This window comes from Tachyglossus aculeatus, chromosome 1 (genome assembly GCF_015852505.1).
Source record: "Tachyglossus aculeatus isolate mTacAcu1 chromosome 1, mTacAcu1.pri, whole genome shotgun sequence".
Classification (NCBI taxonomy): Eukaryota; Metazoa; Chordata; class Mammalia; order Monotremata; family Tachyglossidae; genus Tachyglossus; species Tachyglossus aculeatus.
This window is the reverse complement of record NC_052066.1, coordinates 171155854-171168194: the sequence shown is the minus strand read 5'-3', so window position 1 is coordinate 171168194 and position 12341 is coordinate 171155854. Positions and strand designations below refer to the sequence as shown.

At 46.7% G+C, this 12341-nt stretch overlaps 1 protein-coding gene across 1 annotated transcript in view; it reads left to right on the top strand.

Moving 5' to 3' along the window:
* The window catches only part of JDP2 (Jun dimerization protein 2), a 42120-nt gene extending 38880 nt beyond the window's left edge, over nucleotides 1-3240 (top strand). Inside the window, exon 4 of the mRNA XM_038746058.1 lies at nucleotides 2023-3240. Within this exon, the coding sequence (XP_038601986.1) occupies nucleotides 2023-2208 (186 nt within the window). The 3' untranslated portion in view covers nucleotides 2209-3240. The remainder of the gene's footprint in view (nucleotides 1-2022) is intronic.
* The last annotated feature ends 9101 nt before the right edge of the window (nucleotides 3241-12341 follow it).

Below are 12341 nucleotides of genomic sequence, written 5' to 3'. Positions count from 1 at the left end.
AGAGGGGCTGGAGAGATTTTAGGGAGATCATGTCTGATAGTTTCAGTTTTCTCCCACAAACCTTGCTTCTTCCTTCAGGGTTTAACTCTGGTTCTGGGCCCTCCCAGTCTCTGGCATCCATCATTCAATCAATCAAACAGTGGTATTTACAGAGCACTTACTGTGCGCAGAGTGCTCGGGAAAGTACACTACAATGGAGTGGGTAGAGCGATCCCTGCCCACAAGGAACTTTCAGGGGGCAGAGGAAGGAAACTGAGGCCCAGAGAAGTTAAATGAAACAGCAGCAAGGCCTACTGGAAAGAATATGGGTCTGTGAGTCAGAGGACCTAATTCTGGCTCTAATTCTGGCTCCACCATGTGTCTGCTGTGTGACCCCCTTGGGCAAGTCAGTTAACTTGTCTGTGCCTCAGCTACCTCATCTGTAAAATGGGGATTAAGACTGGGAGCCCCATGTGGGACAGGGATTGTGTCCAACCGGAGTATCCTATGTCTACCGCAGCATAGTACGTGCTTAACAAATACTATTTTTAAAAGTGGCAGAGTGGCAAGAGTACGTACGGTGTTTTTCCCACTCCCTTCTGCATCGTCCTGATTTACTCCCTTTATTCACTACTCATCTCAGCCCCACATCACCTATGTCCCTATCCATCATTTATTCATTTTTATAAATATCTGTCTCCCCCTCTAGACTGGAAGCTCATAGCGGGCCGGGAATGTGTCTGCCAACTCTGTTATGTTGTTATGTTGTACTTACCCAAGCATTAGTACAGTGCTCTGCACACAGTAAGTGCTCAATAAAAACGATTAATTAATTGATGAGGAAGCTGAGGCGAAGATAAGTGGAAAGACTGACCCAAGGTCACACAGCAAAGTGGTGGAGCTGGGATTAGAACCCAGGTCCTATGATTCCCCAGCCCAAGTTCTTTCCACTAGGCCATGCTGCTTTCCTATACTGTGTGCAGATCACTGTTTGGAGGCTTGGGAGAGTACAGTAGTAATAATAATAGTAATAATAATAACTATGGTATTGGTTAAGCACTTAACTATGTGCCAGGCACCGTACTAAGCACTGGGATGGTTACAAGCAGGTCAGGTTGGACACAGTCCCTGTCCCACGTGGGGCTCACAGTCTCAATCCCCATTTTACAGATGAGAGAACTGAGGTCCAGAGAAGTTGTGACTTGCCCAAGGTCACACAGCAGAAAGGTGGCGGAGCCAGGATTAGACGCCTAGGCCCGAGCTCCTTCCAATACAGTAGAATGAACAGACATGATCCTTGCCCTCAAGGTGTTTACAATCTGTTCTCTGTTCAGAATATGGTACTGAGCGCATGGGAGACTATAGTAGAGTTAGTAAACAGGATCCTTGCCCTCAGGGAGCTTAGTCTAGTTAACAAGATATCAGTAACGGAGCAGTGGGGACCCTGTTGAACCTGAAGGCCAAGTGAGATTTACACAGGAGCAGGTGACTGCATCTTGAGCCTGCTCCTCGAAGAAGTAACTCACCTCATTGTCCCTGGGCTTCCCCTTGGCCCCTGAGCCCTGGGGGCCCAGTAGCATGCTAGTTATTAGAACCATTTCTGGGAGGTGAATTTTCCACCATGCCTAGCAGTATCTAGTTTCCCATTCACTCTTCCGTCCGTCATTTTCAGGTAGCCCAAGATAGCCTTTCCTTTCCTGAAGCTGATTACTTATTCTTTCTGTATGTGGTTCTTGAGCGTGGTCATTTCACCCTGCAGAAATCTGATTTTAGGATGAGTTCTCTCCCCATCAGTCCGTCAGTCCGTCAGTCAGTCGTATTTACTGAGCATTTACTGTATGCAGGGCACTGTCCTAAGCTCTTGGAAGAGTATAACACAACAGTATAACAAGACATTCCCTGACCATATCGAGCTTACAGTTTAGAGGACGAGCTCACAGTCTAGAGGCCAGCAACCCTTTCCTGGGAGTCCCAGGAATCTTGGCCTCAGCCTCCTCTCCTCCCCATCCCGGTCTTCCTAAGCCATTGCTTTCCGTTCATTAGGAGTCTGAGCGGCTGGAGCTCATGAACGCAGAGCTGAAGGCGCAGATAGAGGAGCTGAAGCAGGAGAGGCAGCAGTTGATTTTGATGCTGAACCGACACCGCCCTACCTGCATCGTGCGGACAGACAGCGTCAAGACCCCAGAGTCAGAAGCCAACCCGCTGCTCGAACAGCTAGAAAAGAAGTGAATGTGGGCTTGAAGATGGAGAAGAAGGGAGAAGGAGGGGGAGGAGAAGGAGGAGGAGAAAGTGGACAGAAGAGCCCCAAGGAGCTCCTGTTTATGTATGAAAAACTTTGCCCCAGTGCAAGATGCAGCCAGAATCCGATGGGCTTCTTGGTGGAATACCAAAGGAGTGGGAGGGAGGGCCACATAGAATTGAGATCGGTGATATGCGGAGACCAAAGTAGACTGGGGAGAAAGATGACCTGGCGCCTGGATCGTGGTCATGAGAGAGCAAGGAGAGGAGACTGGAGGGACGGGAGCTTCTCCTTCCACAGCCGTAACCACGCCTCCTGACTCGCCCACTGGCTCCCCTTCTACTGGGGAGGCAGGGGCGGTGATGGGAGCGGACGGCTGCCCCGCCTCTCGCACCTAAAAAGTGTTGGACCGCTCCGTGACGGGCCCCAGCCGACCGCCACGCTCCTCACCCCTCGGCCTCCATCAGGAGGGGAGAGGGAGCTACGGAGGACCTGCCTCCCCACCCCTCCACCCCAACCTCGGCCCCCTTTCCTTTCCATATTTGGCTCTCTGGATCCTGCCACTGTCCTTACGGGGTCCCCGGGAAAACCCCCTCCGTACCAGACCTCGCTCCCTGCTGGAGTTTGCTGTGGGCACTGAGGCGCGGGCGCCCTTCCGAAGCACATACTCACTAATGTTTACAGCCTGGCTGTCCCGGCAGTGCTTGAACTGCACATTTTTACACTTTTTTAAATATTTTTTACAAAAAAAAAAGTTTTATACAGCAATATATATATGGATTTCTATAATCACTCGACGTGATATGGTATAAATATGTTATGGTTTGTTTGTTACGAACGAATATCCCCCAGTTATTGTGTGTAACTCGTTCAGTACTGTAGTCCCTGGGTGCCCTGGGGCTGGTGCCCATGGAGGGGGCGCCTGACGCGGTGAGCCCGAAGGGGTTGACGCCCATTTCCATCCGTGTAAGCCCATCATAGTACTCAGTCCTGTATCGCTCAGTAAACGTTATTCTTACTTACTCCGTCGCTTCTCGTGATTTGTGCCCTTGGTTGTGTGGCATGGCGTGGTTGGGGGGGAGCTGCTCTGGCAGTTGGGCACGAGGGCTCGTCACGTTCGACCTAGCAGAATCCCTCCCTCTTATAAGCTACAGTCCTCCTTTTGCTCCTCTCTGCTACTCTTACCTCCACCACAGTCTTGGGTAAAAATATGCACATCAGGATATGGGTTAGGGAGTGAATTCATCGAGGCATATGTATTCTCTGGAGAGGGCATGAGGGATGAAGCCTGCTTTGGGAGACACAGCAGACTCTGGATTGTCTACCATCCCGGGCCCACCGGGATAATCCGACCAGGAGAGGGAAGTCTGCTTCCCTTTAGTACCGAGAGGATCGTCTGTCTAGCGAGGGCCCAACCTGATGGCTGGGGTGGAGGAACGACAGAACCCTGAAGCCTCACACTTCTTTCCATCTCTCTGCGACTGTCAGGAATAGGGAACCAGATGATTGGCCTCTTTGTTCCCAACCTCAGCACTCAGATCTGTACTAGGGCTGGTTACATAAATGTTCCTAGTCAGTCAATCAGTCAGTGGAATTTGTGGAGTGCTTATTGTGTGCGGAGCACTGTCCTAAGTGCTTGGGAGAATACAGTCACAGAGTTGCCAAGACACGTTCCCTGCCTACAATGAGCTCATACTCTGTCTTGGCTTACTGTCAACCCGTGGGTCCTAAGAAGGGGATTGGAAGAACGTGTTATGTATTTGTTTTCAGTTGTAGTAAGGGGACGGTCCCATGGACAGCCTTCTCTAGCAGTGTGGTTAAACACGTCCTCCCTTACCACTAGGCCCCACTCTTTTGGCTGAGGCATCTGCAACAGTGCCTGCTGAACTTTCTGTTCCTCTGGCACCGCCATGAGGTTTCTCTTCATGCCCTGTGAGAAATATCCCTCTTTCAGAATTATTGCAGCGTGGCTTAGTGGAAAGAGCCCGGGCTTGGGAGTCAGAGGTCATGGGTTTGAATCTCGGCTCCGCCACTTGTCTGCTGTGTGACCTTGGGCAAATCACTTAACTTCTCTGTGCCTCATCTGTAAAATGGGGATTAAGTCTGTGAGCCCCATGTGGGACAACCTTATTACCTTATATCTACCCCGGAGCTTAGAACAGTGCTTGACACATAGTAAGTGCTTAACAAATACCACCATTATTATTATTATTATTATCATTATTATTATTATTATTGGTTGAAGCAATGTGGCCGGGAGGATAGAGCATGGGCCTGAGGGTCAGAAGGGCCTGGGTTCTAATCCCAGCTTTCCCCAAATTATCTGCTGGGTGATCTTGGGCAACTCACTTAACTTTTCTGTGCCTCAGTTGCCTTATCTGTAAAATGGGGATTAAGACTGTGAGCCCCATGTGGGACATGGGCTCTGTCCCAGTTGATAAGTTGGCACCACCCCAGTGCTTAGAATGGTGCCTGGCACGTGGTAAGCACTTAACCAATGGCATAAAAAAATACATGAAAAAAGAAATCAATTAATAGTATTTATGGCGTGCCTATTGTGTGCAGAGTACTGTACTAAGCCCTGGGGTAAACAGGAAAGACAAATACAAATTTATTTACAGACAGGAGAGAAAGTAACAGACAGACCAGCATGGGGAATAAGTAAATGAGGGAATAGTATGTGTAATCAAGTCTGTTGCTGACTGGGGGCACGTCCCTTAACGTCTCTGTGCCTCAGTTTCTTCATATGTAAAATGGGGATTTAATACCTGTTCTCCCCTCTGCTTACACTTTGAGCCCCATGTGGGACAAGGACTATGTCTGAGCTGATAGTTAGCAGTTAATAAACACCATGATCATCATCAATATTAACCTGAAAGCAATAGACATACATTATATTAGGCGAGCTTCCTAACCTAATGTGATGGGATAATAAGGATGGGGTCGTATCCTTAAAAAAACCCTCCCTTGACCCCATGTCACCCTCCAGTTATCACCCTATCTCCCTTTTTTTATTCTCCAAACTTGAGTTTGTCTACATGTGCCTCCACTTCAGCTCTCTCCTGCTGTATTGTACTTTCCCAAGAGCTTAGTACAGTGCTCAGCACACTTTAAGCACTCAATAAATACCGCTGACTGATTGACTGATTGATAAGGACACACTTAAAGGCTGTTAATGGAAACCCAGAGAAACTAGAGCATGCTGCTGGGTAGATCCATTGAACCTCTCATTCCTTCATTCGGTCGTATTTAGGGAGCGCTTACTGTGTGCTGAGCGCCGTATTAACTGCTTGGAAAAGTACAGTACAACAATAAACAGACACATCCCTGCCCACAACTAACTTACAGTTCAGAGACGGGGAGACAGACATTAATATAAATAAATAAAGTAATTACAGATATGTACATATATACTGTGGGGCTTGGGCATTCCCCTCTCTGGGCCCTATAAATCTGACTACCACTTCTGAGTGGCGGGATTTGGTGGAAGGAGCCGAAGGGGAGGAAGGTCGGGGGGTTGGAAATGAAAATATTGGCCACAAAGGCACCTGGCAACTGAAAGTTGGAACTGAGACACAGAGTATTTAAGTGACTTCCCCGGGGCCACTCAGCAGACAAATTAACAGAACGGGCATTAGAACCCAGGTCCTCTGTCTCCCAGGCTCTTTCCTTTAGGCATGATGCAAGTAGCTGGAAGAGGGAGTCACCAGTCCAAAAATGATTTCTGACTCTTGCTGAAGATGCATTTCTCAAGACAAGTGATTATTTTTCCCTGGGGGATGAGGGAAGGGTCTGTAACCTTTGAAATTAACTGGAAATGTTTTCTCATCTGAAATACCGATGAATCAATTTTCATTTCAGCACCCACCACAAAAACATGTTTTTCATTTTTACAGAGGTTTTAATAGGTATGTTTGAAGGTTTTCTTAAAGAAAGCTGAGCCAATTTCAGTTTAACAAATTTTCATATTAACAAACATGTATTAGGGTCCCCTGAGGTTCACTAAATTGAGGAAGCAAGCTGAGTCTATAGGGAGATTCCTAGATCACTGACCCAACCCTGGTAGTAGACTGTTTTTGATGCAGTGGAGGAAATTCAAATTCTCATGATACAGGTGGATACACACCACAGGACAGGGTCAGAAAAGATGGGCATCATGTAGGAAGGTCTTGTCATCATTTTCTCCCCCGTAAATGTCATTGCAGAGGCTGCTTTTATGGAAATATTGAATCCTTTTTGCTTCTCTTAACTTCCCTTGTACCGAGTCCAGTGGAGTAACAGTCGGTTGGCATTCAAATTTTTCCTTTCAGTAGTTTAATAGCCATGAACCTTTCAATTCTTGTGAGGATCTGCCTCGGAGAGATAGAACAACATGATTGGGTTGTTCTAACCCATACCAGATTAAGTTCTGCTCTTAAACCTTCTGATTTCCCTTCTCTTCCAAACTAGCCTCAGGGTTGATAATATCGCCTTTGTACAAGATCCTTCCCAGAAGTTTAATCTCACCCACTGCCCCTCTCAGCACTCTTTATTCTCCCCTGATTTTGCACAGACCCCTTCACGGACTCAAATCACTCTCATCAGTGTCCTATTTACAGAGACATTTATAGCTCTGGTGTGCAGGAAAATTATTATTCTCTCTCCTGTCTTGATTTTTTAAACCAAGAATCAACCCACATTTCCACAAAGCTTGATTTGCACAACATTTCTCCTGGGCAGAGACCTCAGCAGGGATGGGGGACCAGGCTTTTGAACTCTGAATCTTTGTTTCTGAATTAAAATACTGTTTCCTTATGAATGTTAAGGAGATCTTTGTAGTTTTGGGAGAACTAGAAGTGCCTAGTCTCTTAAGTAAATGCTTTGTATTGCCAGAGCTAAGGAATTTCAGAAGGCCTTCTAGGCATTATTGAGTGGAAATAATGCCTTTCTCTGGTTTTGAGGGCAGACACACCAAGACACAAAAAGATGAGGTTACCACATGGCAAGGATCAATCAATCAATAGTATTTTTTGAGCACCTGCCGTGTGCAGAGCACTGTATTGAACATTTGGGAGAGGGCAAAAAAACAGAGTCGGTAGACATGTTCCCTAACGACGAGAAGCTTGTAGTCTAGTGGATGTGGCAAATGTCTTTGAAGCCTCGACCACTGGAACTGTGTGTGGGAGGGGGGAGGTGAGGAAAGAGGGGCACCCGAGGAGAAGCATGTGACAGTCCTCCCAGTTACACAAAGCACAAGAAAGGGAAATTGCAGTCTTTTCTGCTGTGAGGTCTGAGCCATGAGGGAAGAGACAGTCACTCTTAGAGGGGCCTGCTTGCCTGGTGACAACAGCTGGAGACCCATCAACTCAATGGGAGTTGGACGAGAAGGTCAGATTTGGAGTTCTAGGCTGTAAGCTCTTTGTGGGCAGGAAACGTGTCTACCAACTGTGTTCTATTGTACTCTCCCAAGCGCTTAGTCAGTGCTCTGCACAGAGTAAGCACTCAATAAACACCATTGATTTATTGAATGATTGAAGCCCCTTGTGGGTCAGAGACCTGGCTTAATTCTCACCTGAGTACCTTTTTTCCCGTGCTTAGTGTAGCGCTTTGCTCGCAGTAGGCACTTATCTGTTAATAATACAATAATAATAGTTTTATTATTATTTATATATACACTTTGATATCAATTTCCTAAATAAAAGGGGTATCTGAAGACTGCATGTAAGCCTGAGATCTCAGGGAGTCCACCTCTCACTCCTTAGTTTATTTCTCACCCCAAAAACATCAGTGTCCCACAAAGCTCTCTACTCTTCTCACTCAACACTCTCTCTCTTAGCAAACACATCTGCTCGTTTGGCTTCAACTATCTCCCCTTTGCGGTGTCTCCCATGTCTAGCTCTCTAACCCTGACTGAATAATAATAATAATAATGATAATAGTGGATGTGTTAAGTGCTTACGAAGGTCAGATACAGTTCCCTGTGGGACTCATTGTCTAAGTAAGAAGGAGAACAGGAATTTTCTTCTCATTTTACAGTTGAGGAAACTGAGGTTCAGAGAAGTTAAGTGACTTAACCAAGGTATCTGGCGGAGATTAGAACCCAAGTCCTCCGACTCCCAGATCAGTGTTCTTCATACTAGTCCATACTGCCTTCATCTGCTCTGCAATCTTCCATCTCTTTGGACTGAATATGTTTAAAATTCAACTCTATCTTCCCTTCTAAATCTCCTCCTCCTCCTAACTTTCCTATCTCTGTCAATCACACTACCATCTTCCCTATCTCAAAGCCTGCAAACTTGGTGTTATCTTTGACTCTTCATTCTCGTTTACCTCTTACATTCAATCTACTGCCAACGCTTTCTACAACTTCTCCCAGATCTCTCCACCCAACCACTTTGGTACAAGCTCTGGTGATGTTGCAGCTTGACAATTCCATCAGCCTCCCCAGTGGTCTCCTTGCCTCCAGCTTCTCCCCTCTCCAATTCAGGAATCATCTTCCTAAAGTTTCATTTAACTCATTTTCTCCACTCCTCAAAACCCCCCATTGGTACCCCGTGACCCTCTGTCTCAAGGAAAGCTCTTCACTATTGGCTTCAGGGCTAACTCACCCCTGCTTGGCTCTTTTCTTCAGTTACTTCCCACTGTCTTGATTCCTACCAAGCTCACCTTCTAAACTGAACCTCACTTTCAAAACTCCTGCTTCTCTCCCCTCACTTATGCTGCTCCCCTGGCTTGGCATTTCCTCCCTCCCCAAATCCAAGAGACGACAGCCTTCCCCATATTCAAAATCCTTCTGAAAGCCCACTTCCTCCAATGTGGCTTCCTTGATTAACTCCCTGCATCTCAAGTCATATAAATTCACCAACTAGCTCTGACACTTCTGTAAACCAGTCTCAGCACTTATAGGTTTATTCAATGTTACATTTAATTATTTATTTTAATTATTTATTTTGATTATGTTGCCAACTTGTACTTCCCAAGCACTTAGTACAGTGCTCTGCACACAGTAAGTGCTCAATAAATACAATTGAATGAATGAATGAATTACCCTGTAAATATTTTCATGTCTGCCTTCCCCATTAGTATGTAGCTTCTTGTGTGGGCAGGGAATGGGTCGCTTGTTTGTTTTCTACTTCCCAAGCACTTAGTAATAATCATGAAGTCATTTATTAAGCGCTTACTATGTGCAAAGCACTGTTCTAGTGCTCTGCACCCAGGTGGTGCTCAATGTATGCTATTACTACTGCTACTAATGATAATGATGATGATAGTATTTGTTAAGCGCCGTACTATGTGTCAAGCTCAGTTCTAAGCACTGAGGTAGATAGAAACTAATCAGGTTGGACACAGTACCTGTCCCACATTAGGCTCACAGTCCCATTTTACCGATGAGGTAACTAAGGCACAGAGAAGTGAAGTGACTTGCTCAAGGTCACACAGCAAACGAGTGGTGGAGCCAGAATTAGAACCCAGGGTCTTCTGACTTTCAGGCCCAGGGTCTCTCCATAGGCCATGCTACTTCCCTACTACTACTCTTGCTACTACAACAACAGTCAATCGGGGATATTTATTGAGGGCTTACTGTGTTGAGAACACTGTACTAAGTTCCTGGGAGAGTACAATTGAGTGAGTAGACTCAACACTGTTGCTTTAGGGAGGGAGTTAAGGCTACAGGCCATCTTCCCCAACAGCTTTTGAATGTACAGTAAGCAGGTCAGCAGCAGAAGCCAGCCCCCGCAACCCCTAACCTTCTTCTTGGGAATTCAAATCAATCCATTATTAAGATGGTGGGAGCAAATTACCCAGGAAATTTGGAAGAGTCCAGGCCAGAGCTATTTCCTGACAAAACAGCAAGGGTGGAGAAATCTGACAGGGATGGTTCCAAGTTCGCTTTGTAGATGTTTCCAGTCTGGCCAAGGGCAGGAAACCCCATCCTGGGGGTTTGGGGTTGGAGCCCCCTCAGCTGGACTCCACCTGGAGTGGATCTTTGACCCCTGACGGCCCCCTGCAGTGGCCGCAAGATGCCACCTGCCAAATCCCGCAAGTCGGATCCAGGCAAAATCCCCTCTGAAGTGAAGTGGAATGTCACGGAGGGGCAAAGGTCGCTCATGACCTCTGTCCAATCTACTAGCTCTAGCAGAAAAGTGCCAGAACTGGGAGTAATCCTCCATAAATGGTTCCAGTCGGGTGTAAAACAGTCACCGAAGAGTTCATAAATCATCATGAGTCACTAGGAAAATCGACGGTGCTGCGTGAATGCTCTCAAACAGGCGACACGTTTTTAAAAAGATATTAACAAGAATCGTGTTCTACCATCGAAAAAACAAGACGTGATGGTGGAGGAGGCAGAGGAGGAAGCCGAGGTGAACGCGGAGACCCGTGGGAGGAGCGACGTGAGCAGAGAACAGAGACAAACTTGATGTCATTCAATGGTATTTGTTGTTATTATTATCAGTAATAAGTACTTAACAAATTAGTAATAATAACAAGAAGAATGGTGGGATTTAAGTACTTATTGTGTGTCACGCACTGTACTAAGCGCTGGGGTGAATACAAGCAAATTTGGTTGGACACAGTCCCTGTCCTACACGGGACTCACAGTCTTCATCCCCATTCTACAGATGAGGTATCTGAGGCACAGAGAAATGAAGTGACTTTCCCAAGGTCACACAGCAGACAAGTGGCAGAGCCAGGATTAGGACCCAGGTCCTTCTGGCTCCCAGGCCCACACTCTATCCACTAGGCCACACTGCTTCTCTTTATTGAGGGTTTACTGTTTACAGAGCACTGTGCTAAGCGCTTTGGAGAGTACCATACAACAGAGTTGGTAGACGCGTTCCCTGCCTTCAAGGACCTTAGAATCTAGAGTGGAAGATGGACATTTAAATCAATTATGGCTAGGTACATAAGTGCCATGGGGCTGAGGATGGGGTGTCCTCTTTGCCTCAATTTTTTGGCCTCATTCAGTTCTGCCAGTTGGACCTATGTAATACAATAATAATAGTAGTCATGGTATTTGTTAAGCACTTACTGTGTATCGGGCACTGTACTAAGCTCTTGGGTGGATACCAGCAAATCACATTGGACACAGTCCCTGTCCCACATGGGGCTCACAGTCTCAAACCCCATTTGACAGATGAGGGAACTGAGGCCCAGAGAAGTGAGGTGACTTGGCCAAGGTCGCACAGCAGATAAGTGGCAGAACTAGGATTAGATACCATGACCTTCTGACTCCCAGGCAGGGGCTCTACTCACTATGCCATGCTACTTCTCTTCCAGTCGCCCCCCAAGCGGGCGGCCCCCACCCCACCACGGTCAGGGTTGAGGCCTGGTCAGGGTCCACTCCCTTCTAGATGGAGAAGCAGCGTGGCTCATTGGAAAGAGCCCGGGCTTTGGAGTCAGTGGTCGTGGGTTCAAATCCCGGCTACGCCACTTGTCAGCTGGGTGACCTTGGGCAAGTCACTTAACTTCTCTCTGCCTCAGTTACCTCATCTGTAAAATGGGGGTTGACTGTGAGCCCCCCATGGGACAACCTGATCACCTTGTATCCCCCAGCGCTTAGAACAGTGCTTTGTACATAGTAAGCGCTTAATAAATGCCATTATTATTATTATTATTATTCTAGCTACCATCCTTGACCCTGCTCTCATCACCTCCTGTACCGCAGTAAGAGCCTGGATTCCCCCTACAACAGAGGTTGTGGGTTCTAATCCAGCTCCACCACTTGTCTGCTGTGTGACTTTGGGCAAGTTGCTTAACTTCTCTTTGCCTCAGTTATCTCATCTGTAAAATGGGAATTAAGACTGTGAGCCCCATGTGGGGTAACCCAATTACCTTGTGTCTACACCAGCACTTAGAATAGTGCTTAGCACATAGTAAGCGCTTAACAAATACCATCTTTATTGCCTTCCTGATCGATCAATTAATCATATTTATTGAGAACTGACTATGTACTAAGTGCTTGGGAGAGGACAGTATAACATAATTAGCAGACAACTTCCCTGCCCATAATGAGCTTACGGTCTAGCGAGGGAGACAGACATTAATATGAATAACGGACCACGGTCCATTATTGTGTCCTGGACCAAAGTCACACACTCCTTCCCCGCCTCCCTTTCTCCACCCTCGCTCCTCCTCAGACTAT